This window comes from Falco naumanni, chromosome 7 (genome assembly GCF_017639655.2).
Source record: "Falco naumanni isolate bFalNau1 chromosome 7, bFalNau1.pat, whole genome shotgun sequence".
Lineage (NCBI taxonomy): Eukaryota > Metazoa > Chordata > Aves > Falconiformes > Falconidae > Falco > Falco naumanni.
This window is the reverse complement of record NC_054060.1, coordinates 43,657,737-43,681,384: the sequence shown is the minus strand read 5'-3', so window position 1 is coordinate 43,681,384 and position 23,648 is coordinate 43,657,737. Positions and strand designations below refer to the sequence as shown.

The 23,648-nt window shown below is 40.4% G+C and overlaps 1 protein-coding gene across 11 annotated transcripts in view; it reads right to left on the bottom strand.

Moving 5' to 3' along the window:
• Positions 1-23,648, bottom strand: part of FOXN3 (forkhead box N3) — a 211,829-nt gene that overhangs the window by 47,415 nt on the left and 140,766 nt on the right. For 6 of the 11 annotated variants that reach the window (XM_040600835.1, XM_040600834.1, XM_040600833.1 and 3 more), the window contains one exon: positions 18,624-18,662. The exons of the other annotated variants lie outside the window; for them this stretch is intronic. In XM_040600835.1, coding sequence (XP_040456769.1) covers positions 18,624-18,662 — 39 coding nt within the window. The remainder of the gene's footprint in view (positions 1-18,623; positions 18,663-23,648) is intronic. 11 annotated transcript variants of the gene reach the window in all.

The window sequence follows — 23,648 nt, the reverse complement described above, 5'->3', positions numbered from 1 at the left end:
AATGGTGCCTTACTACTCCAGTCCTTATTTAGTATGTGCTTGAAAACAGTCATGGCACCTATATAATTAAAAATTAAAAGTAATTTGGATCATTGTTGTAGGGGGAGCAGGGAGGAATGGAAGAAGGGGAGACGAGGAACAACAGATTTCCTACCTGGTAACACCACCTGAAGATACATGGTCAGGCAAATACAAAAGCCTACAACCAATACAACACTCACGGACCTGCATGGCGGCGGAAGTTTGTTCCTTTAAGCTGAAGGCAGAAAGTCAACCAAAAAGACATGAACAGACCTCCACAAAGTTGACCCAACTCTAGTTTCTGGTGTTGATTACAGCCCTGTAGAGACACACGCATCCGGCACCCACCCCCTTCCCATGTGAAGATTGTCACATTACACAAACACTACAAATGATTAAAAATTACATGAAATTTTACAAAATTACATGGTATGCCTCTGCTTCTGTTGCCAACCCCGAAGTGTTTAGCACACTGTTATGCTATCAAGTTTTGTACTCTGTGCCAGTCACTCCCCAAGGTGTTTATGTGAAGCACTCAGGCAAAATGAACGGAACATCTGTATTCTATTTGCTAATGAGCAATCATCATTTCTACAATTCTCCAGCCAGGGATTTTGCTGTTTGGAATACTAATGCCATTTTAAAAAAATTAAAGGGGGGGTTGGGAAAAAAAAAAAGACATTCTGCTCATTAGTACTACAGTTACTAAAATACTTTTGCACTATTTACAGTGCAACCAGGCTTCTATTTCCAACGCTTTCCAGTATTTTTACAAAATTAGAGCTTTCAGAAATAAAAACTTTGATGATATATACTTAATGTATTTTCAGAATTAGCATCAGTTGCAATGCAGCTCTTACTTTAATTACATTTTACCCACACAGAAGCAAGGATTTAAAATAAACTATTATAAAAAATTCTCAAACACCCCCTATTGAAGATTCCTTTCACTGCTTGCTTTTTTATATTGTAGCAGCACCCACAGCAGGCTAGATAAGGTAAAAAAAGAGTTATAAAAATACAGGCCATAGTCTAAAAACTTAATTATATGAAATTCCCATGTGTGCACAGAGAGTGAGGTAACAAAACAGCTCTGAAGCTCAGGTCGTGTTTTGTCTGTAGACAGAAACAGCTGTCAGTTTCCCTTCTAACCAATGGATATTTGCATCATGTGAGGACCAGGATTGTTCTCTGATGGGAACACCACACCGTGGAAACAGCATGCAAGGGAGTACTCTCGACTGCTGCACCTCACTGCAGCACACGGGCATTTCAGATCTGAACCTCCCTTATCATCCTGTGCATCAGAAATGATTCTGCTGAAGTCAGTGAAGAACAACAAATGAGATCAGAATGGGATATTAAAGTTGACAAACTCAATTAAAGTGACTTATGTAAGAATTGTCTTTATACTTGCTCATGGTGCACTGAAATGTAACTTGCCAAGCAAGAGAGAGATGACTAAATACAGGATGTGATTGATCTAGCTAAGTCAGTCCAATGTGGTACTTGTGCTCTCATGTTCGATCAGATGAGGGGAAAGCATCCCTGCTAGGCAGAAGGAACACAGTACACCAGAAATGTGTTTTTCCACATGACAGCAAAGATGCATTTCAATATGCAGTGATACCCTTTCAGTCTGAAAACACCCTCATCCTTTGATCCATAATCAAATCAGATAGGGTCAGTGCATTTCAGTGACTGACGAGATACTCAAAGGTGGCTCCGCTCCCCAACAGGACAAGATGTCTCTGCTGCTTTAGGCATTTCCCAGCAAAGACATTGTGATGGAGCATTTCAGTCCTTGGCTGGGGAGGCTTTCTATTGCCATGGCAACCTGCAGCCATCCACACACCAGAAAGGACCACATCCGTCACCCTGGCAGGACAGGAAATGCTGTGGCATACTTAAAAGCCACCTTCCTTAAAGACAAAACAACACAGAAGAGAGCAAGAGACCCTGACTCTCACAGATGGCTGGATGAAATAATCTGCTCATCACAAACCTCTCCCTCACCCCACACGCTCAGCTGCAGACTGTGCTTTAAATCACTCTGAGGGAGGCGTTTCTGTTTGATTGAAATACCCAGCTGGCCTCATTTTGGGTAGCCAGACAGGAGGCAGCCTTTGGTTTTTCAACATTTACCTCTCCTTTTAAGCAGTCACTAACCAACTTGGTGAATACCGGTCTCTCCTCCTCCACACAGCAAAGCCAGACCCAGCCTGTGGAGGAGCTGTGCGCCTCAGAAAGCGGAAGGCTCCCAAAGCCCCCTCCATCTCAGCCAAGTATGAGACAGACCAAACCCAAGGCTAGATAATATGCAGGATCAAATAATTATTTCTTGTGCCATGATAAAGTAACTTACACTCACGTCCTTTTGCCCTCTGAGTGCAGGTCGCTCTGCCCAAGCCAAGGGAAAACACACTACCTTTTTGGTTAAAGCTTTCTACATCTGTTTAAGGAAACAACATAATCCTATTTTAATACATAGCTGACCACAAACGGTAATTCACTCTTGCTTCCCCAGAACTAATTATATACATGTCACTAAAGTGTCATACATCTCTCTGTTTCCACCTAGAGAACACATATTTCACTGCTGCAGTCTAACACATTATATACTGAACAGTAGTCTCCATGCAACAGTTTAGGGTGGGAAAAAACCCATAGTCCTTCAAGTGATGTGTGTACTTTTATAAACTTACCTAGAAATAACACTGAGCTATAGCGGTTATTATTTAACAACACATCCAGTGGGGAAAAATAAACCACACACCTTATACAAATATCGATAAACCCCTTTCTTCTTACTGTGTTAGCAGCAGCCTACATCCACACCAACAGCAAATATAAAGGAACACCGTGTACTTGCACTGGAACAGCCAGCGTGCCTTTACTGTGAAAGTAAAGCATGAAACCAGGTTTAAAGGCAAACAAAGTTAAAATGAGCCATGCTAAAACCAAAACTACAGTTCACTTGAAGGTACAGGATTTGTGACCTTGCAGTTTGAGCAAAGCTGCAAAATTAGTTATCTACAGAGGGACCGGAGATTCTTTTTAAAGCAAAACACCAGAGTAAGCACCCAAAAGAACTTGAAAGAACTCAGAAACTATTGAAGGAAACTGTTAAACTCACCACATATAAATGCCTGCAAGAAACAAAATAGCAGGGAAACACCCAACTGAAAGACCAAAAGAGAAAACACTTTACGCAAATACAGAGTGCCCTTCATTTGCACATCGGGATTCCCCTGCTCACTGTGAATAAAATGGATACTCAGAGGCAAAATTAGTTGTTTTCATCATGCTATGTCTACGTAATTTTGCTAGAATATACTAGCAAAGAAATAAGCCAATTCTGTTTCAAAATGTGTTTGAATCACAAACACAGTTGTGTTTCCTCAAGTGCAAAACCAGAAAAAACAAAACCAGCGCTGGAAGTTGAATGGCTCACACTTATTAAAAAGCAATGAATTAGAACTGAACAAAAAAGTCAAAACAAACATGAAAAACTACAGACAGGCCTTTGCTTCCTCTCAAATCTCCAAGTATTCTCTCCCACCCCAGTATGACAGCATGCTGTATTGGGCCATGTACTGAAGACACACTACAAACAGAACAGGCTGCAATGCTGAACCAACATCAAGAAACCACCTCTTAAAACTAAATTTTAAATAAAGCACTTTCATGAAAATTGAAAAATATAAGGACACCAAGAAAATCTGATGGAATTCAGTATAACACAAATAAATCTGATAAAAATTTCAGTTTCTCTTTTTAAGTCAAAGAGCCAGATCTAGAGGATGTTCTCACAGTAAGTCCACTAATGAGGAAGTTTGATGTTTCGAGCATAAAAAAAGATAGTATATTCAAATTTTAAGTGTGGGAATAAAGTCACCTACCTTCAAAGTACTTGTGACCAGGAGAAGGCAAGGGAGTTGAATCTTACTTTCTTCTTACACATTAATGAAGTAATGGCCACTCTCATCATTAGCAAACCAGTTTAAGCAGTGCAAGATTGTAATTAGGAGAGAAAATTCGTATGCTAGTTCCAAAAGGAGAGACATACAAAGAGCATCAAGCAGCAGGACGGCAGGAAACATCTGATAACCGAATATGTGCACACAACATAAAATGGAGACATTTGCTTATTGACAGTTGCAAAGTAGGCTGAACATTTTATTTACTGTTATCTCATTTTCAGTATTACACAGATCATTTGAAAGAGGGCAACAGGGATGTAAGTTTAACAAGCATGAAGCACATCCATGTGCATATGTTTATGCTAACAACCACAGGGAACTTCAGCTCTTTACCTTCTGCCTTTTCCCTGCGCGGGGCTACGACAGCAGAACAACTTCAGTGCGTGCCAAGCATGCAGCACAGGATCTCTCCTCCCAGCGTCTTTAGGCAGCTGCTGAACCAGGCTGACTGCTGGCAGCCAGGGCCATTCCCTCTTTGGCAGCAATGCTGCCCACCCTAGGCAGAGTTCGCAGCTCTCTGGCTTCTTCCCTCCCCACCTTTTGAAGTGGAAGTTCAGCTCTTTTTCCCAGTCAAACCTTGGCTCCCAGTACAGAGAACTGGCAGAAAACACTTCAGGCAGCAGAAGACAGAGCCATGCACTCTGTGTTCTATGGTTAAACTTTTCTGATTGGGATAATGCACTGGTAGGACATCTACTGCCATGGATATAAAGGCTTGAAATAAGAAGTCCCCAAAATGTTCAGCCCTCCCACACTGTCTGGATCCCTTTTAAGATGGAGCATTAATACGTTGTGTTTAAGTTCAAAACAGGGAAAGAAACTGATTTTAAATGATAAGGGCTGTGATAGAGACATACTGACAAAATCAGAAGGCCAAGTCAACATGAGTGCCGTGGAAGCGATGGAGCATCATCTCTGACCACTTCCTGTAAGACAGCACTGCATGACCGCACAGACCCCAGGCAGACAGACACAGACACCCCAGCCCGCCCAGGCCGGCCTCTCCCCAAGCAGCTCTGCACCACGCAAGCCTCCTCCCTGAGTGCACGTGCAAGACAGCGTTGTTTCCAAATGGCTACTCACTGAAACGGTTCTCACTCCACAATTAGTGCCCACGTGAGTATGGAAAATCAGACTTTCAGCTCTTGCCCAGTTCCAGCCTTTCTTTACTGAGTCCAGGACAACAATTTTATAACACACTGCAGTATACCATACAGCTGTGTCAAAATGGCTTAACACTGATCGCCTGTGACAGGAGGCATTTGTACTAAGAGATTTCTGAAAGCAGTACAGTATTTCTTTGTATGAAGTAGCTGAGAAATAATACTCTCAACCCCCCCAACGTTCTTTTCCTTTGTGCACTGCCAAGCAAAACGGGCCCAAAAACATGCTCTCTTTATTCTTTAACTGACGGAAATTACATTAGAGAGAAGCCCAGCACAAAGGAAGTTTTGGCAAGGAATGTGCCTTTTATGTTATGTTCCATTAAACACTCAAAGATGTATCAACTGATATTTACAAAAAGATGTTCTTCCTACATCTATACACAGTGGCTGCTGCAATGCTGACTTGATCTGCACTTCAAACTGGCAATATAAACCAACACATTTTTAAACATATTTGATACAAGCAATTTTTTAAGAAACAAAGACTTGAAAAAAGACCCACCAAGACCTATTCCTCTATGCCTGACTTTAAACCGATTATAGCAAAGAAATCCCAACTTACAATGTGTTTCTGAGTATTACTGAAAATATAACTGGCCTACACTCTAAGTAACCGCTTATATATGTATATGGAGTCTTTGCTCCTTAAGTAAAAACCACCATAACCAATGGCACAGGCAATCTTTGTAACGCCCTTTCTGCGCATTAAGAGTCAGATTTATTTCCTCTGCTCATCTGATGCTTTGCCACTGGCAGCACTGATTTTCTGCCCTCCTCAGTGACCACTGGAACTTGAAATCCAGAAAGCCTTTTGATTTCAAACTTGTGCTCCATCTTCAGCAATAGTGGTTTGGATTTTTATTGGGAGATGGCAAAGAGCCAACAATCCACACAAACACAGGCACGGTGTGCAGCACTGTGCCAGAAGAAACAGTCCTTCACGGTAAAAACCTTTCCATCACAGGTGCAATCTAATCTATAGCTACGGAGTTTTACTTATTACTGATATTATCACTGTGCTCTCAAATGCTCTAACAGGGGCAATTCTTCCCCAACAGGCAAGTCTGATCTGCACAGCTACGAAGCTGATCAATAATAACACCACCAAGAAATTTTCCAGTTTTAGTAAGGATAAAGAAGGATAAATAATATTCTAACACACTTGCCAATTCCAACTTTTTACCCGGGTATCATCGGCATATACTGGTGGGGTCCCCCCAGGGTGGTGCTCACCCACTGCTGCATGTCCCAGTGCAGCAGGATCCTGCCTCACCACCAGCTGGGGACATGTCTGTGTCACCTTCGGATGAAACCAAGGGCGAGCACAGCGTAGCACGGCCGGGGCATGATCCTTGGCATGCACTGTCTTGCACTCCTGAGGATCCGGATCACAACCAGGTCTCAGCAGGTACCCAGGCTCAGCAGGGGACTGCCGCTTCAGCGTAACACAGAGTCACCACGTGCCAATCTGTATTTGGTGGTGCCTCTGAAGATATACTCTAGTTAGTAAATGTGAATGTGCCAGCAAAATGCTTTTTGGTGGCACACAGTGTTCTTGCAAGGAGAATTCACCTGTAAAACCACATTAACAAACTCTCACCAGCAGAAAATTCACCCAAGCCTAGTACTTGGGAGGTACAGCCTCAGTTCTGCATTTCTTGTAGAAAAAAACATAGCACAACCCATCAAGTAAGCAAAAGTTCTCTGAGTTATTTCCAAATAAGTACTTTTAAATAGAGTAATTGCAGTAATGCTTTAAAAAGTTACTTATTTTTCAAAATGTTGCTGTTTTGCATATTACATCATCTCTACTGCACTTGCAAGAATTAGAAGCTTAAAGATCTGGAAAGTCTTTAAAGAAATTAAGTTTTCAAAGCAGCACAGAAACTTAATTTTCTTTATTTCTTTTAGCAAATTTAATCAGTAACTTAACTTACGCTCTCTAACTTTGGTAAATCACTCTTCTCTGAACACAGGACACTATTAAAACTGGCTCAACATTTGGGAAGAGTTTTAAGTTACAGACAAAAGAAACATTTTAAAATACAGAAAATGAAGTAATGACATCACCCATTGCATCTCCCTTCATTTACTTCACAAATTCTATTATTTCAGGTTCTGTCTGTCATTTCTGGAAGGAAGGGAAATGCTTGCTTGAAAGATCCAACTAAACAGAAGTCATGGGGGGCTGTTCTCCTTCTCCTATACGTGTTGCCCCCAGTAACATGACTGGTCAGACATACCCGCATGGATGACAGAACTGCATATAAAGACAGTATTTTAAGTTGATTAGTAGTCAAGAGGCCCCTTAGATAACACGATAGTACTGCTGCAAAGCTCTTCAGAGTTTTAGTCTGTTTACTTTCGAACACATGCCCCAGCTGTAAATCATACAACTACCACAGTGCTGCGTGAAGGTCCATGAGTCACCAGGAGGAAAAGCTAGAGGGACAGAAATCTTGCTTCTTTAATGTCTTCCAAACCCACAATAAAACTTGAACTTTTTATAATTAAAGTTACATTCAATAAATGATGTTTATGTAAACAAACATTTGACAATACTGTGGGCAAAGGAAAGCCACTGGGAAAGTCAAAGCTGCCAGCCAAAGGCTTGTGTACGTATGTTGCGTTGCCACAGCTTGCCTTGTGCAAAAGCCCAGCAGAAATTCAGACGATGCATAAGTTGCTTCCCTACTGCATCTCTTGAACATTAAACTGTTACAGCAAGATCATTTCACTGTGAATTGCTTGCCTCCTCCCCCATTTATCACTCAGTACACCTCTTTAAGTTAATTGCTTTTTAAACATTGCTCTGCTCACACTTAAAATTCAGATTCAGCCTATACCATTTACTTCCCAATATAACTTGATGTTCAGAGTAAAACATGTAATTACTGTAGAAAAAGTTATACAAATATCATTAAAAATAAGGTGAACCCCCCCCCATTAGTTTTACAATATACATGCCCTAATTAACCTTCAAGTCACCAATTATGCTAATATTTTGAACAAGCTCTTTTTTTGCCTGTTCAGCCTACAGCTACATGAAAGGGACTTGTCAGCACTAACTTCCACAACAAATTCTCAGCCTTTATGGGAAAGTTTTCTTTAAATTTCCTTCACTGAGAAGATGCACAATCCAAAATCCTTTGGTGAAAGTTCCTGTAACTCAACAGACTTCCAGGGGCCGAAGAGCTGGTTCTTCCTGTGACATAGCTGAACATCACTGCTGGTGTTTCTGTCACCTGCAGATTAGCCCACCAGTGATCACACCGCACTGCGTGTAGCGGACATGCAGGTTGGTACTAGGGGTCCACACATGGGCAACAAAGAAGTGGCTTTAGTACTACTATTAATAAACTGTGTACATGAAAGCTTTTACTCTCCTCTATTAGCTGATATACCACTCCCTGATGCTCCCTTACAAAAGAAGAAAAACAATCAAAACCTGTATTTAGACAAGGCAACACTAGAACACTTTCTCTGCATCAGCACTAGTGAACATGCACAGTGCAATTCTTGTGCAAACTTTTTTTCTTTATTAATATGTCTGTGTGAAATCAGGACTTCCCCAAATAATAACGAAATCAACCCTGTCAATAGAGGGGACATGTTCAGGGGAAGATCTGATTTTCCACCTAAGAAGAAACAGTAGATGTTTTCCCAGGACAATTTGCTGTGAACACTGCCTTATACCACAGGCTCCAGTAAGGGGAACCTGTTCACTTTTATTCCACTAATGGCCACAGGAGAAAATGAGCGCAGGAATCATCATCAAACCTGGAGCATCGTTATATTGAATTTGTGGCCCTCTCAGGAAACGCACATTTTTATTCATACCTCTGGAAAAGCAGCAGTTCAGTTCTTCACTGTAAAGATGGGGTTAATTATTCTTGGGAAATGAAAGATTTTCAGGAAGAACTGAAGTTGTGAGATGTTCTGGTTTTCGTTCAACAGGGTAATACTGACTTTCTTCCTTTTTAATTGACCTTCCAGTACTGCTTTGGGTCATTGATGATTTTTAAAGTCTTTATCTAGCAGCTCAGGTACTAACTCTTCCTTCTCTACACTTGTGTCTGTTTCCACAATCTCCCTTCTGGGACAGGACATCCATGCCTTAGAAAGCATAAACATGAAAAGTCCATTCTTCTTTCTTGATTTAGTCAGTGGCTGCTGCAGAAATGGAGGCAATTCCAAAGTTCAAATGTCTTGAGAGCACGAGCCTACTTCTGACTTCAGAGCAACAGCTTCAAAGTTGAAGTGGCTGCCACAGTAGATTCAGATTCAGATGCAGAATCGATAGGTAGTCCCAAACTTTAAGTAGTTGGCACTTTATTTGAAGCTTTTGATTGTAGGTCTTGCTAGCTACTAATGGATCCCTCCACCAGCGACGGCAGAGCTCCTGAGCAAATTCAATCATAAATAACCTACACAAGCATCTTTTTATAACGCTGGTACAATGACATGTGCCTTCCTCTACAATTACATGATTTAATTGGAAGTGGTAGAAGAGAAAGGGGAAAAAAAGGAAAAGCACATCTAGGAAACTAGGATCAAAACCAGCTAGAATGGATCAACAATTTGTTCCTGCTGCTTGTCCTGAGCAAACTGGTCAGTGTCTCATGGAGTGGGCACATACCAGCACCCCAAAATAAACAATGAGGCTGCGCTATAACACTGACAATAATATGCATACAGTGTTAATGTAGCAAAATGCTCTGTCAGGGAAGAGAAACTTAGGCTTGCAACAGATGCTGCAATTAAAATGAAAAGAGCTGCAAAGCTACTCTTCATTTCACTCCAGAAGTAAACTGTTTAACTGTAATTAATGATCAGTTTATTAAATAAGCATCAGGCTTTTACATCATAATTCTCCTAAAATCCTCAGCTGTTATATAATGCGTAAGACTGAATTTACACAGACTACTATGATTCCGAAACATCAGTGCTCATCAGGGGCCCAGCAGGATAGAGTTCACCATTCCTTTTAAAGTCAAACACAATGTGATTTTACTTGCTCTTCAAGATTAGCTCAGTGTTTGCACTTTTCTGTGTCAGGCCAGTTTTAAAGACTCACTTTCAGAAGTCCCTGGAACGTACTGCATTTATCACAGCAACAAAGCCACAGGAAAGGTCTTTTTGTTGTTTTTGTTTTTTTAAATTGTTGCCTCCCCGCCCCCCCACCCCCCCTTTGTAAAAGTAGAGTACTTTCTGGCATTCTTTTCACTGTCATTTTTAACGGACCAACACTCCAACAAAGACAATCCATTTCATCATGTTTACGGAGTCCTTATTGTGAGGAGAGACTGTAGATCTGTCAGAGAAATGCTGAAGTTACTATTCTTTGCCAATAAAACTTGCTGTAATATGGTGCAATAGAAATAGTTAATCCTAACTAGTCTGTAAAACACGGTAAAAACAAGCATGTTCTTGGTGGCGACATCGTTATGCTTTCTAGGGTACTACCAGACATTTCAGCTTCAGTACTAACAGAGAAAAAAACCTCCGAGTTAACACTTCAAGCCCCCTAATCCACAGTAGAGCGAAGAAACACAGGTTTTACAGTTCTTTCCACAAACTCTGGAGAACATGAGCAAATACCAGATACCAAAATACCACCCTGTCAGCTTTGAGAGCACCGTTATGCTCTGCTACCCATCAATGCAGAGAATGATTAAATCTTGATTCCTGGTGCCAAAGACTTCCGATAAAGAAGTAAACGATTCGCTTCCAGCCATGATAGCACTTAGCAAAGGAAGCATGGGAACCAACAGTAAAGTTGCTTGGCTACTGAACTTTACTGTGAATTGCTTGGAAGTAAGATCTCTTTCTACGATGATGTCAAAAAATCCATTATGTGGAGGCACTAGCAGGTATTTATTTATCTGAGGTTAGTAGCATGGCTTTATAAAGAAGCAAGAAATACTTAGTTTGGATGACAAATCATTCCACACACATTATTAATCCTCCCAGCGGTAAATATTTCATGTTTCAAGAGCCAATTAGAAAGGTCAGCATTTATCTTTTTGTCTGTTTCTAGCCTTAATAACTTTTGCACTGTGCTTGTAGATTAATCATTGAAAGGAAAGATACAGAGGTTTATAAATAGGAAAAATAACCTAGGCATAGTAACAGAGGGTTCAGACTGGACAAAAATTATCTCTACCTATTCTGGTTTTGATGACTATAGCCTACCTTAATCCAAAATCTAATTATTTGGATTAGATTAGGACAGTGGATTTTCCTGAAATGCCTAGGCAAACCACATGCAGTTTCTTATTTGGGGCACAGGGTTGCATTTCATTTCCAAATCCCTTTTAATTCCACATGGGCATTTATAACTTCTTTTCCCATGACAGGAAATATTTGTCCCCCTGCAAAAGTTTTTAAAAAACAAAATCCACGCCTCTAAACCCAGCAGTTTTGTTAAACTGTTACTTGGCTTTGATTATTATTAATTTGCTACACCTGAGGTCATTGCAAGTACTAAGAATCCAAGAAATTTGACATTTTTTCAAGTGAGAAATATTTTGTAGTTGGACTGGTTTGTTGCTTCTTTATGAGGTGGTATGTGCCTATGTTCTGTAAAAAGGCAAAGTAACAAGTAACAGCAGTACCCACCCTCTGCCAGCGCATGAGATCATTCCACCCAAGACATGGAACGTGGGGCGTTACACAAAGCAAGGATGCACACAAATCAGTCACGAATGTACAATGAAACAGCAAAGAAAGCAAAACTGGCAAGTAACAAAAAAGCATGTCTCTCACGTAAACATTTTCTGATTACTAAATGAGAACCTTGTTTCTATACTTACAAGAAACACACAATCAGACCCACCTATAACAGGTTTAACTCATCCAAACTGGTTCCTGAATAAATTTGTTCAAGTAGTCTTCACGAAAAAGAATCATTCAGAAATAAGTAAAACTTCTTAACTGCTGTCAATTTTCTTTTAAAACTGACGACTCCTCTCCACATCCTTGAACCAGATGCCTCCATTCCACACTGTTAATCTCTACTGATTTGACAAAAGTGGTTTTATTACTTCCCTGACAGAATGAGGATACCAAAATACATTATTAAGAACAAAATAAAACAGTGCCCCCAAAACTATTAACATACACAAAACCCCACTACTTAAAGCGGGCACAGAATTTGGACTGTTTGGTTCAGTGCCGTTCTTAGAGGCTACACTGAGCAGGCACATACAGCTCACAATTTACTTCCAAAACATCCCCTTAGGAAAAGGTCATCCAAAAGACTTCCTAAATGCTCATTTGTACACTATGTGTTTTAATTAATGTACAGAATAGGAATCACCATTCAGATAAGATAATGCTCCTCAGACACGCCACCCTTGCATTCTGAAACTCCGCCAGGTTTCCCAGCCCCTCATCCGCTCACATTTCCAGCAATCCTCAAGCCCTGTTTAGAATTCATTCCGCTGCAGTTGGGAGAGTTTCTCCAAGGCAGTCTTTTCAATTCCAAAGTGCATGAACTGCTTAACTTGAATGCTCTGCGATTTGAGTACTTTTAATAGCAAAAATACTGCAGGAAATGACAGACCTCATACTTGCTTATGTGACTGCTCCAGCAGCTGTACGGACACAGCGAGCTGCAGGCAGATGTGCCGCCCCAGCTGCCAGTACTGACACCTGAGCAAAGACATCTCAGAAATCCTAAGTCTCCCAGCCAAAATTTCAGACAGTTCACGCGTGAAAGTTCAGGAACCCAAAGCACAAGGTGTGACTAAGGTTTGTCATGTGGAAGCTAGCCCAGATCTTACACAGCAGCCATGCCTTCAGTGAAGAGTCGTACAGATTATTTGAGATAAAAAGATACTATCTCTGGTCGAGGAAGTACTAATGGGATTTACAACCACTTCACACAGATAATCTGTTGTTCCCCAGTTACTTACCCCACTCCTTGGTCTTGATGTGCACTTTCTCACTTGGCCAAGTACAGAAGGCCTTTCATCCCCTCTACCACCTGCCTATTTCTGATTTTCTGTCAAGCAGTCTCACAGTAGATGTCCATCACCGACAAAGAAAACCTACGGCAAATTTTCCACCAAACTGAGACCACGCAATTATTCATTCAGGCCTCCAAAACTCTGTGTCCAAAACATACACACAAATACTTCACAATTCTAGACTATAATGGGAATCTCTCTCAAGGTGCATTTTAAAAAAGTATGTAGGAATCAAGGAAGTATCAGGGATCCTGTGGCTCCTGCCACACCTGATGGGCACAGGTTTGCCCTGAAGCAGTTGCTCAAACTCTCCATTTAAGCCAGGGGTACTGGTGCTCGCCCAAACACAGTAAAAAGGATGTTGTGTCATTTAATTAGATAATGCTTTAAAGTATTTTGCAGGTAAGAAGTACTGTGTGTGGCAACTGCTCAGTTATTATCACAATCCAAGTAATTTATAATTATTGAAAATACTTCATAATTTTTGAGGACAAAACCAATAATGTCTTTACACTTGTTACATTTAGACAGTGGATATCCCAGGGCAAAGGTCTGTAATTTTGATTTTCTGCAAAGTGCCATGCCACCTACAGAAAAGTACTACCTGACTATACTTCTATTAGAGTGACCAGATTATGAAGTCCAAAAAAATGCAAATGGTTTTCCTTGATGACAGAAACTGACTCAGAGTTTCAATTTCAGTGAAGGAATTAATAAATAATGACACCAGCAAGGGAAACAAACTCCTGACTAAACAACTAAGTAACAGAATAATCATTTTTGTTAAATGGATACCTCAGTCTCTATTTGAGTAGATTCAAACTTTGAGAATGGGTGCTCAAGGTTTCCTTTTTTATTGTTTTTTTGAGCACCTCAGATAATACAATAAACAAACTCATACAGAACTGGCATGCAGCATGCAACATGCAAAAGCATGGCAGAACTGGTAGTCCAGACTTTCTTACATACATAAGTAACTAACTTAAATGGAAGTCATGAAGGTGGCAGAACCAAAAAAACCCAAACCCAACTCCACCCACCAAAAGGTGAAGACTTAAAAGCTAGGAAATGCTACATTTTGGTAGATTTGCAGTAGCTCCCCCAAATTTCAGTTTCCACAGTTAATGCACTGAATAAAGCAGGAGATTAATGGGGTGGGGTGTGGGGTGGGTGGGAAAGATTAAGTAATTGCTTAATAAGAGGATCTGTATCCTTAAGTATACATAACAGGAGAGATGAATTAAAGCTGGATGGAAAGATATGCTTCGCCCCCCCCCCCCCCTCAGCATATACACTGCTTGTAGTAGACAAATCACTACCAACAGCTAATTAACATAACTGACAGTCAGCTTTGTCAGTAGAATACATTATGGCAGAACAGTAGCCTGATGGGGTTCAGCAACTCTAGAAGAAATACGACTTGTGAAACCACCACCACAAAGCAGTGCAGCGAAAGCCAAGATGAATCTTTGTGTTGGTATAACAAGAACAGCATGTCAAAATCTTCCCAAACTTCAGTATTTGTCCTGAATTCGTAAGAATTAGCTAAATCATGAGTCATTTAGGAAACTTGGTACTTGCTGTAGAACTGTTCCTTGCCAGCTGAAGGAATCCAAGCAGAGAAAAACGTACATCTGAATTCTTAGATGGGTGAGTCAGATGCATCTTCAATACTAACCATTGTTTACTCTAATTAGTCCTCATCACCTGGTTTCTCCTTTCACATGTCTCAATGCTGCTTTTCAAATTAGTTGCTGCTCACATGAACTGTGGGATGAAACTGAGAGACTGCTTTCTTTTTTGGAGACCACCTCGCTCTGACCTTTGCGGGGGCCTCCTGACACCGGCTGGATCACCACCTTCCCCAAGTAGGGCTGACTGCAGCTCCCCATAGCAGTCCATCTCCTGGCCAAAGGCAACCACCACTTTCCAACCAGTGAGGACAATGGGAAACCCTCGTTTATTATTTTGGATGCAGTTTGCATACCTGGAGCTACTTATCACAGGCTTTTTTTGCTTCTGAATGACCAAATGTGCCTGCAGGGCAGAACATCTAACAGGCTTCAGCTTGTTAGCTTCCTATGTAAATTCAAAGGCTTCAGCTTGTTAGCTTCTTATGTAAATTCAACAGCATTTCACTTCCTGATTTTTGGTTAATAATTACTGAAGAAACAACCTAAATGAAGAATCCAGGAAAGCTGAAGTGCCGAAGAAGATACCTGTAGTGAGACAATGCCTCAAATGTGTTGGGTGCTGCACTTGAACAGCAGCACAGGTGGGCTGTTTCAACAAGCACAGACATACAAGCAGAGGCTCACAATGCTAATTACAGTTGCCATGCAGAGATCCACACAATTCATGTCCTTTGATACAAATATTCCAGCTTTCATCAAATTATTTATGAAGTAATGTATGTAAAATAACCTGAAATGCGTGCAAAGCGTGGCAGAGGGCTTACGCATTTAAAGACATAGTTGCTTATATGAGTTGAGTTCAAAATGAAACCATGGCTAGTTGGTTTCAAATCAGAATTTTCCAAGGCAGCATGAACTGCTGAAGCTCGCAGCTCCTCTCCTCTCTTGGGACCCTTGGCCAGCCACTGCAACACTTGGGTGTGCCCCAAACTGCAGGTTACAGGCTGTGCCAAGAGCAGTTTTAAGATTCTTTGTTTATGTCTTGGGTCTACAAAGCTGTCCCTCCTCCTGTCAGGCTTACAGAGCACACTCCCCTAGGATATTATCTGGAAAAGAATTTCAGCTTATAAAACAGGTTTACCAGCTGAATAAAACATCTAGAGGAACTGTAAACTTTAGGATCTGCTTTCATACAACAGAGCTGTTCTAAGGTACATTTTTTCCTTATTATTATTTTAAACTAATCTTCAGTGGAAAAGAGTATTCTTCCACTCAAAGTACCGCCCAATATCTCTATTTGTTCAGATAAACTCAAAAAAACCCAAGAGATGCTTTTAGTTAGACTGGTAGTTCACTATCATCGTCTTAAGCTATTTTACTCAATCTGTGGATTGGTAAACAGCTGTTCAGTGATCCTGTGTACCAGGAAATCTCATTCTGGACCTTTACATTTCATTCTCTTGCTCTTGCAAAGTAAGTATTTAAGATTTGTTGTTGCAGTTAATCACAGAGAAAGTAAAATATTAGTGAAAAAATCAGCAATGTTTTATAATTTTTGTTCACTGTCCTCCCAAGACTGGAAACTAAGGGCTACCTTGAAGAGTTTAATGTGTCACTCCTGAAGAAAAACATCTACATGTAGACAGAGGGAGCATCTCTAAAGATAGCAGTCAAATCATGAAATGTTTACAAAATAAATCATGATGCCACTGACCTATATTTATGCATTTGCAAGTCTGGCAAGAGACTAACTGCTGATCCTAGCAACAAAATTTCAGAAGGATTCATTTCAGAATTTTTCCAGTAAATTTGGATCCTGTTCTTAAGAAGTAATCAGAGCTCTGCCAGCCCCATCGTGACTGAACAGAAAAGCCAGGGAGTCGTGACCTTGCAGTACTGTGTGTTTGCTAGGTTCTGTCCCCATCCAGTTCTGCCCTGTCTCATTTCTGCCTCCAAGCATTAAGCTGTCCGACAGATGGTATTGGGAAATTAAGGGTTTGCTGAGTATTTTGAGTATCAATTTGAGCAGACTGTACCAAGCTGCTTCTCTTGCCTTTCTGTATGAAACTGGACTCTTGAGCACTCATACTGTACACAGGTTGCTTCATCAGTGATTAACACCGTCCAAAGCACCAAGAACAAGCGTCAGTGCTGTACTCTTGTACTGGTTGTATCAAACCCTTACTCAGACACTAGTTTACATGTTTCAAGCTTCATCTTCTTATAACTACTACATGGGCTTCATTTGGACAGGAAGGGTAGAAATAGTTTATTTGTGCAAGATACTGTAACCCATTTAAAGCAGCAGCCAAGTCACAGGAACGGTAAAAAGAACTATCTGGAAAAGCAAAACCAAACAGAACATCTCAGAGACTTGACAACAACCCAATAAAATAAATAAATAAAATTTCTCTGATTTCTTAATCAATCATGCATCTTTGCCACAATTCGCCATTTTATGCTTTTAAGCCACTAACTCATTGATACAAGTTTGAAAATGTAGACTTAGTTATTCTTTTGGATTACCAGTGTGAGCAAGGCCCGTTGATGTATTATTAAAATAAGAAAAAAAAACCTCCTCTCTCACCAGCCACTATTAGCAAAATTAGCAAGAGACAGACCCAGAAGCATACCTTTACCTCTCTAGACATCATACAACAAATAAGGTGCCTTCTACCCAAGACACATATAGAAATGTGTCTTTGGTAATAGAGTGAGTTCTTATTGACAAATTAAATTGAAGAAAAAATCTCAACCAAACAACCAACACCCACCCACACCCCCCAACTTTACAATACACCTTATCTTTTTTAAGATAACTCGAAATTATCTTAAGCACTATCAATGTCAACTGCAGTGATCGAAACTGGAACTGCTTGAAGGGGAGAGGGGAGGAAAAAACATTACGGGAACAACTTCAGATTTGCTTCAAAGGACCAAAAGGGAAGACTGACAGAAACACAAAATACCATAGAGAAGAAATACTGAGAAAACATTGGGGGGAAAGGGAGAGATATAACACACAGTGGTGGGAAGGACAGTATTTGTCACAAAAAACAAATAGAAAACCAGTATTTTGCTGTATTGCTATCTCAAGCTTAGCATTTGGATGTCACAGAAAACATTTCCAACCGAGAATGAAAAGTATTATACAAGTTTATCAGAAAACATTACAACATATTTACAAATAGTTCTTCCTCCACAGATACGTTTCAGAGTTTATGAGAACAGGGTGGATGCACCAAATCTCTAGCAAAAAAGGGATATTCTTCTACTTAACTGTGTATTTCTTCATACGTGTTCAATATATGAGATAACCACAAATATTTATATTTAAATGCATTTAATTAAACATACACATGGGCACAGACGTATTTGTACACACATAGCTGATCAGATGACCTGACCTTAACTATTTTATTTTTTCATCTCCAGGAGAAACAACTTATTGTTCTTGTTTCTCAGAAGGAACAACTTAGTTTAATATATTCGTATCAGAAACTAAGTGCTGAAACTCAACATGTGGATCATAAAAAGCAGCACATCCTATTTTATTATTTAAAAAAAAAACAACGTATGTATTCACACAAAATATGTAAGCTACATTTAAAAGCTGCAAAGCAAGGATGTACTGTAGAAATATGAAAATGAAAGATCTGCACAAAGTGTTTGTAGTATCTTCATTCCAACTGTGCATATATGTAAAAATCAAGACTGCAATTTCCCATCGCTGTATGAACAATTTTAATTTCAATTTCACCTTGTCCTTCTAGTGTGTACTATAGAGCAGTAAAGACGGGCTAGACATAGAAATAAATATTGTCAGAGAGAAAGAGAATTTATTACCTTTATTGTATGCAATTGCAAGCACTGTGAGACTTTGACCTATGAAGAGAAAGAAAACTAAGAGAAAGAACACATAAGATGAAGCCAAGAATCTTATAATGGTATTTCCAAATCGATGGAATTTGTCCTAAAATAATTTAAAGAATAGTTGTGTTTTCTTTGCTAATTTGTGGTTGGTATTAAATGCATTAAAGAGAGGATAAATTCCTTTACCAGCCTAAAAGTCTTACAGACTTTCCCCAAAGATTACCTTTGTAAGAAAATGAGTGTTTATCCCATTCTGCTGATTATGAGAGAACTCTTGTAAAAGTTCATCACTCAGGATCCAGATGCAAATTATCTTTCCTTTACAAATGGGGAGGGATGCGAGGAAGAAACACTGTACTACAGTAGATTCATGTTCACTCTACTGCCTCGGCAGGTGTACTTCAATTAGCTTGAAACCAGTAGTGTAAAGTACTACTTACCCCAAAAGGAGCCCTAGCTTTGTTTTTGGGGTTTTTGAACACACTGTACTCCTACTGGTAAAGAAAAAAATCCTCCCTCCTTCCCTTTTGAAGTCCCAATTCAGTTTCAAGTCTGTTATAAATGGCAGGAAATCAAGCGATGCATACACAGTTTTGTTTTAAGAACAAACTTGGCCATCCCACTGCATACTCTCAAATGTACAACTGAAGAATTTCTAGTGGTAAGATTTATTCCAATATCTGAAACAAATGGACTTTTTTTTCACATTTACCTTAAATAACACACAGCAGTGAAATCTGCAAGCCACTAACCACCACCCTTCGAATTTAAGATAGCCTCTACTTTTCTCAACTGTTCAAATACATTTAAGCTCTCTTAGTAATACGCCATTTCCATTAATTTGCTGTTTCTTCTAGATGCGTAAGAAATGCCTTTTATATAACCAAGAACGCGCAGCACAGATGTCTGCTCTGACCAGTGGGGAGAAATTCTTAGCATGTTAGAGAGGAAAAATTATTGACAGTGTTAACCATGAACAACATCAACACAGAGAGCAAACAAATCCCACAAGACATCAACATTGCTTGGACTTGAACACCATCGGTGTTTTCCCTACAGTTTTCTTCTGTTTACTAATTATGAAGTTCTGGCTTCCCCAGGGACCCAAAAACAGGTAACTGCCCATCACATGAGCAAGCCATAGCAAAAGAGCATTTTAAGAATTCCCAGAGCTTCTGTTTTAATTCTTTCAGTATAGGTCTGCCTCAAGAAACCTGATGTAGTCAAGGAACAGCCCAACTTGACAACAGCTTTCCCTTGCTCATAGCGATGTGCATCCCCAAAACTGCTCATAGCAACACAACTGCAGTATTATTCTTATTTTAGTAACCTCCACGTAAAGCACATGTAAAGCACAGCCTCTGTCGTAGCTGTGTTCTTAAACAGACTTTAGAATTATGAAAGCCAAGATCACTTCTAGTATCAGCCACCTTCACGTTTTAGGAACGCCAAACATTCACATGCTCTCAGCGCAGAGCATATGCTCCAGCTCATCAGCCTGGAGACTTTGATGGCAATAATCACAAAAATTTCACAGTTACAGAAAATAAATCTTTACATCCTGTACCATTTTCAAGTTACCATATAAATTTTACTGCTAGTTTCTAACCATGTCTTGTTCAGAGAACTGCTGTTGTAAAATGGGATCTAACTGGTGGTATGCTACATCGCTGTCATAAGCCAGCCTAGCCAGAGGTGGCCTGGCCCCAAATTCCACCTACAGAAGAGGTTTGACACTGACTGCTGCCAGACTTGTCTCTGTATCTGCCAGTGATCATGTCCAGGACTTCCCAGCTACGTGACAGCTCCTTACGAGATGCTCTCACCATGCCATCCAGGCATTCTCTGGGCACAGGCAAACAACCCCCATGCTCTGAACAGACCATAGCTCTTGGTGGGGAAAGGAAAACATTGGTGGAATCCTGGATGTATGGCAGTTCTGGTAGAGGAGAAAGCTGCTGAACAAGAACTTGGCATTCCTCTTCCTGTATCTCACCTACACCTTGCTCACTCAACTGAAACCCAAGGGTGGCACAGTCAGTTTCCCATTTGTATGTCAGTCCCATATGTGTGTTTGTGGGGGAGGAGGGACATGTCTCTGGACAAAAGCACCTGTGCTGCTGCCTACAGAAAGGCAAGTCACAGAAAAAACGAGATCGACTGACAATTCGAAGGAAACAGATTCCAGTGTTCAAATTGCAAAGTCACAGCCACATCACCTGCAGATCAACACGAAAAGAAGCGAAGAATTTACTGGAAGCCATTTAGTATCATCATTTGTAGATTAACTCAGCACTGAACTCTGTTTGGGCAAGTACCATCGAACTCCTCACCTCCTCCATGCTTTGGGTAGCCTCCCTGTTCTTTTCCTACGCTACACTAGGTATTGAGGCAGCCAGGCCAGTGCTGCGGGACTTCTCTCTTTGGTGTGTATTGCAAAGTGCTGTTTTACTGCCACTGCTCACACAGCAGTCGACACTGAAGGCAAAACGGGCGAGTGCACACAGATCTACCCTCTCCTCTGCCCAAAGTTAGTGGTCAGACTTGCCTTGCAGCACCCACCCACACTTTCCAGTTGTCAAGGAAAGTAAACAAAGCCAGTAAACTTCCATCTTACTATACTACTTATTCAGAAGTAATAATTTCAAAAGTCACTATGCGGGACTGTTGCAAAATAAGCAAAGCTGTCTGTAAAGATAGCAAAGAGACCTATGCAGACCTAAAACATACATTACTGAGTTTAAACACAGTAGGAATTTAACTAATCTTCGTGTACTCTGCAACGTCACCTACCATCAGCGAGACCTGTCTGCCACGGTTTGGTCTTCTTCCTTCTCAACTTCAGAAGCCAAAGTAGCTCAGATGTTTTGGTCACGGGGAAGATAAAGAGCCAGTGGTCACATTTCCTTACTAAGGGCTCTAACATCAATGTTACAGGACCACGCTTCAGGCATTTAACAAATCACCACTTCTGCCATTCTCTTTACACACTCAACTACAAAAAGAGGAATAAAAAGACTAGATACATACTGAACAGCTAATCCATAGCACCCTATATACAAATGTCTGACACAGAACAAACAGCTTAAAATGTCACAGGAAAGTGACCGTTCCTGTATATATCACTGCAAAATGCTGTCTCTCACTGAGATTTTTTTTATTGAATGCATGGTGTTAAGGCCATTTAAAAACCCTCTCGCAAACACAAGACCTTACCAGCACCCTCAGGACTCTAGCAGCCCCACTAGGGTTTTACCCACTTTCCCAAACAAAGAAGAGCTTGGCTGTGCAAATGACTCCCTTAGGGACACGCTGCACAACCCCTCTGACTTACTTTTACTTCTTCAATACTACTACTGTAAATACACTGAATGCTAGTAATAAATAAATTATTCAAATATTCGGTCTCTATGGAAGCGCCACATGAATTATCTTCCTGAAAAGAAACTCATGAAGACATTGTCAGGTACCCTTCATGAGGGACTAAAAGAAGAAGAAGGAGGAAGAGCATAAGAAAAAGCTCACTTAGATAGTAACATCATGTGAATAAGAAGTGATTTATTGTAAGAAGGAGAGATTGTAGATTTGCTGTTAATTTAACACATCGACCAACACCAAAGTCACCAGCAAACACAGAGCATGACTGTCAACACAGTTTCAAAGAGGGTAGAATGGGAACTCTGAGGAGCCAAATTTGAAGAGAAAACATGGTGAAATCTGAAGGTTTCATGACCTTCAGATGAAAGTAACTGAATTGGAACTAAACTGGACACTCAAAACACCAGATCTCCAAACAAAACAGTCATTTACAGAGTTAAACAGTTAATCTCCAAATGGATCTCAAAGTAAGGAGCTTAATTGACACTTCAATGGGAAAATAACACCCTGAAACAAAAACTGAAACACAATTCCCTGCAAAAGCTAACAAACACTACTGTTGCTTATCAGTTAGGTTCCCCTTGTTTAGGGTTCTCCCATTAGTGGAGCATCAGAATACTATACAGAAACAGTATTTTGTAGATTGACAGCTCTGGGCAGCAAGAAGCACTATTATCCTCATTTCATTCAGCAGAAACCCAAGGAATTATAACCCTCAAAGAAAAAAAGGTGTTTAGAGTCTTGGCCAACTTGAGACACCTCAATATGCATTAACAAACAAACATTCAGTTGGATTTGGGCATAAGGATCTTGCCCAAGGTTGTGCTACACATCACAGCACCCAAGTCTACCAACCCTAAGGCTGGACTGTCTTGCATTCCTTTTGGCCTTTCTTCTTATGGTCATCATTGCATTTAAGTATTATTTAATATTAAATTATCTATAATACATATGGTACCTTGCTATGTTGGTTTTTCTTTGCACCTCTAGGTAGTAGAAGAAAACAGACATTTCTCTCCAAGTTTGGTCTTCTTTTGAGTTGTAAGACACGCAATTCTGAAAATTAAATGCATGTGGGATTTACTGAATCCTCTTGTCTTTCAGCTCTCCCCTGCTCCTCCTCTCCTCACCCCCGTTACCACCAGCAGGTATGAACACCTTGTGGTCCAGGATGGGCTGCACCTCTCACCCACATGCCCAGGGCTTGCACCTGTCCTGCTTGAGCAGTGGAAAGAGCAGGTGAACGGAATCTCCACCAGCAGAAAGCAGCCCACTGTGCCTGCAGCAGCCCTTAGGTATTTGTTGGCAGGTGCTGACAAACGCATCCCAATTTTTCACATTATTAGAGAGAAAATGTGTATGGATGCATGCACGCAGTTGTCTTCTCTTTGTGAATTTGTTGTCAACTTCCATCTTGAAGGTAACGATAACAATTCCTCCCAGAGCTCTCTAGAGAAAAGATTGAGTAGCTGGTATGGGCAATACTTGTCCAAATAAACCGGTCCCTGCCGTCGTTATATTTTTATCCTAATGTCACTACTAACATAAAAACAAAGGCTGGATGTCTTTATTTACAAAAGCAATTGATTGTAACTTAGCCTCTGCAAGGAAAACCAGCAA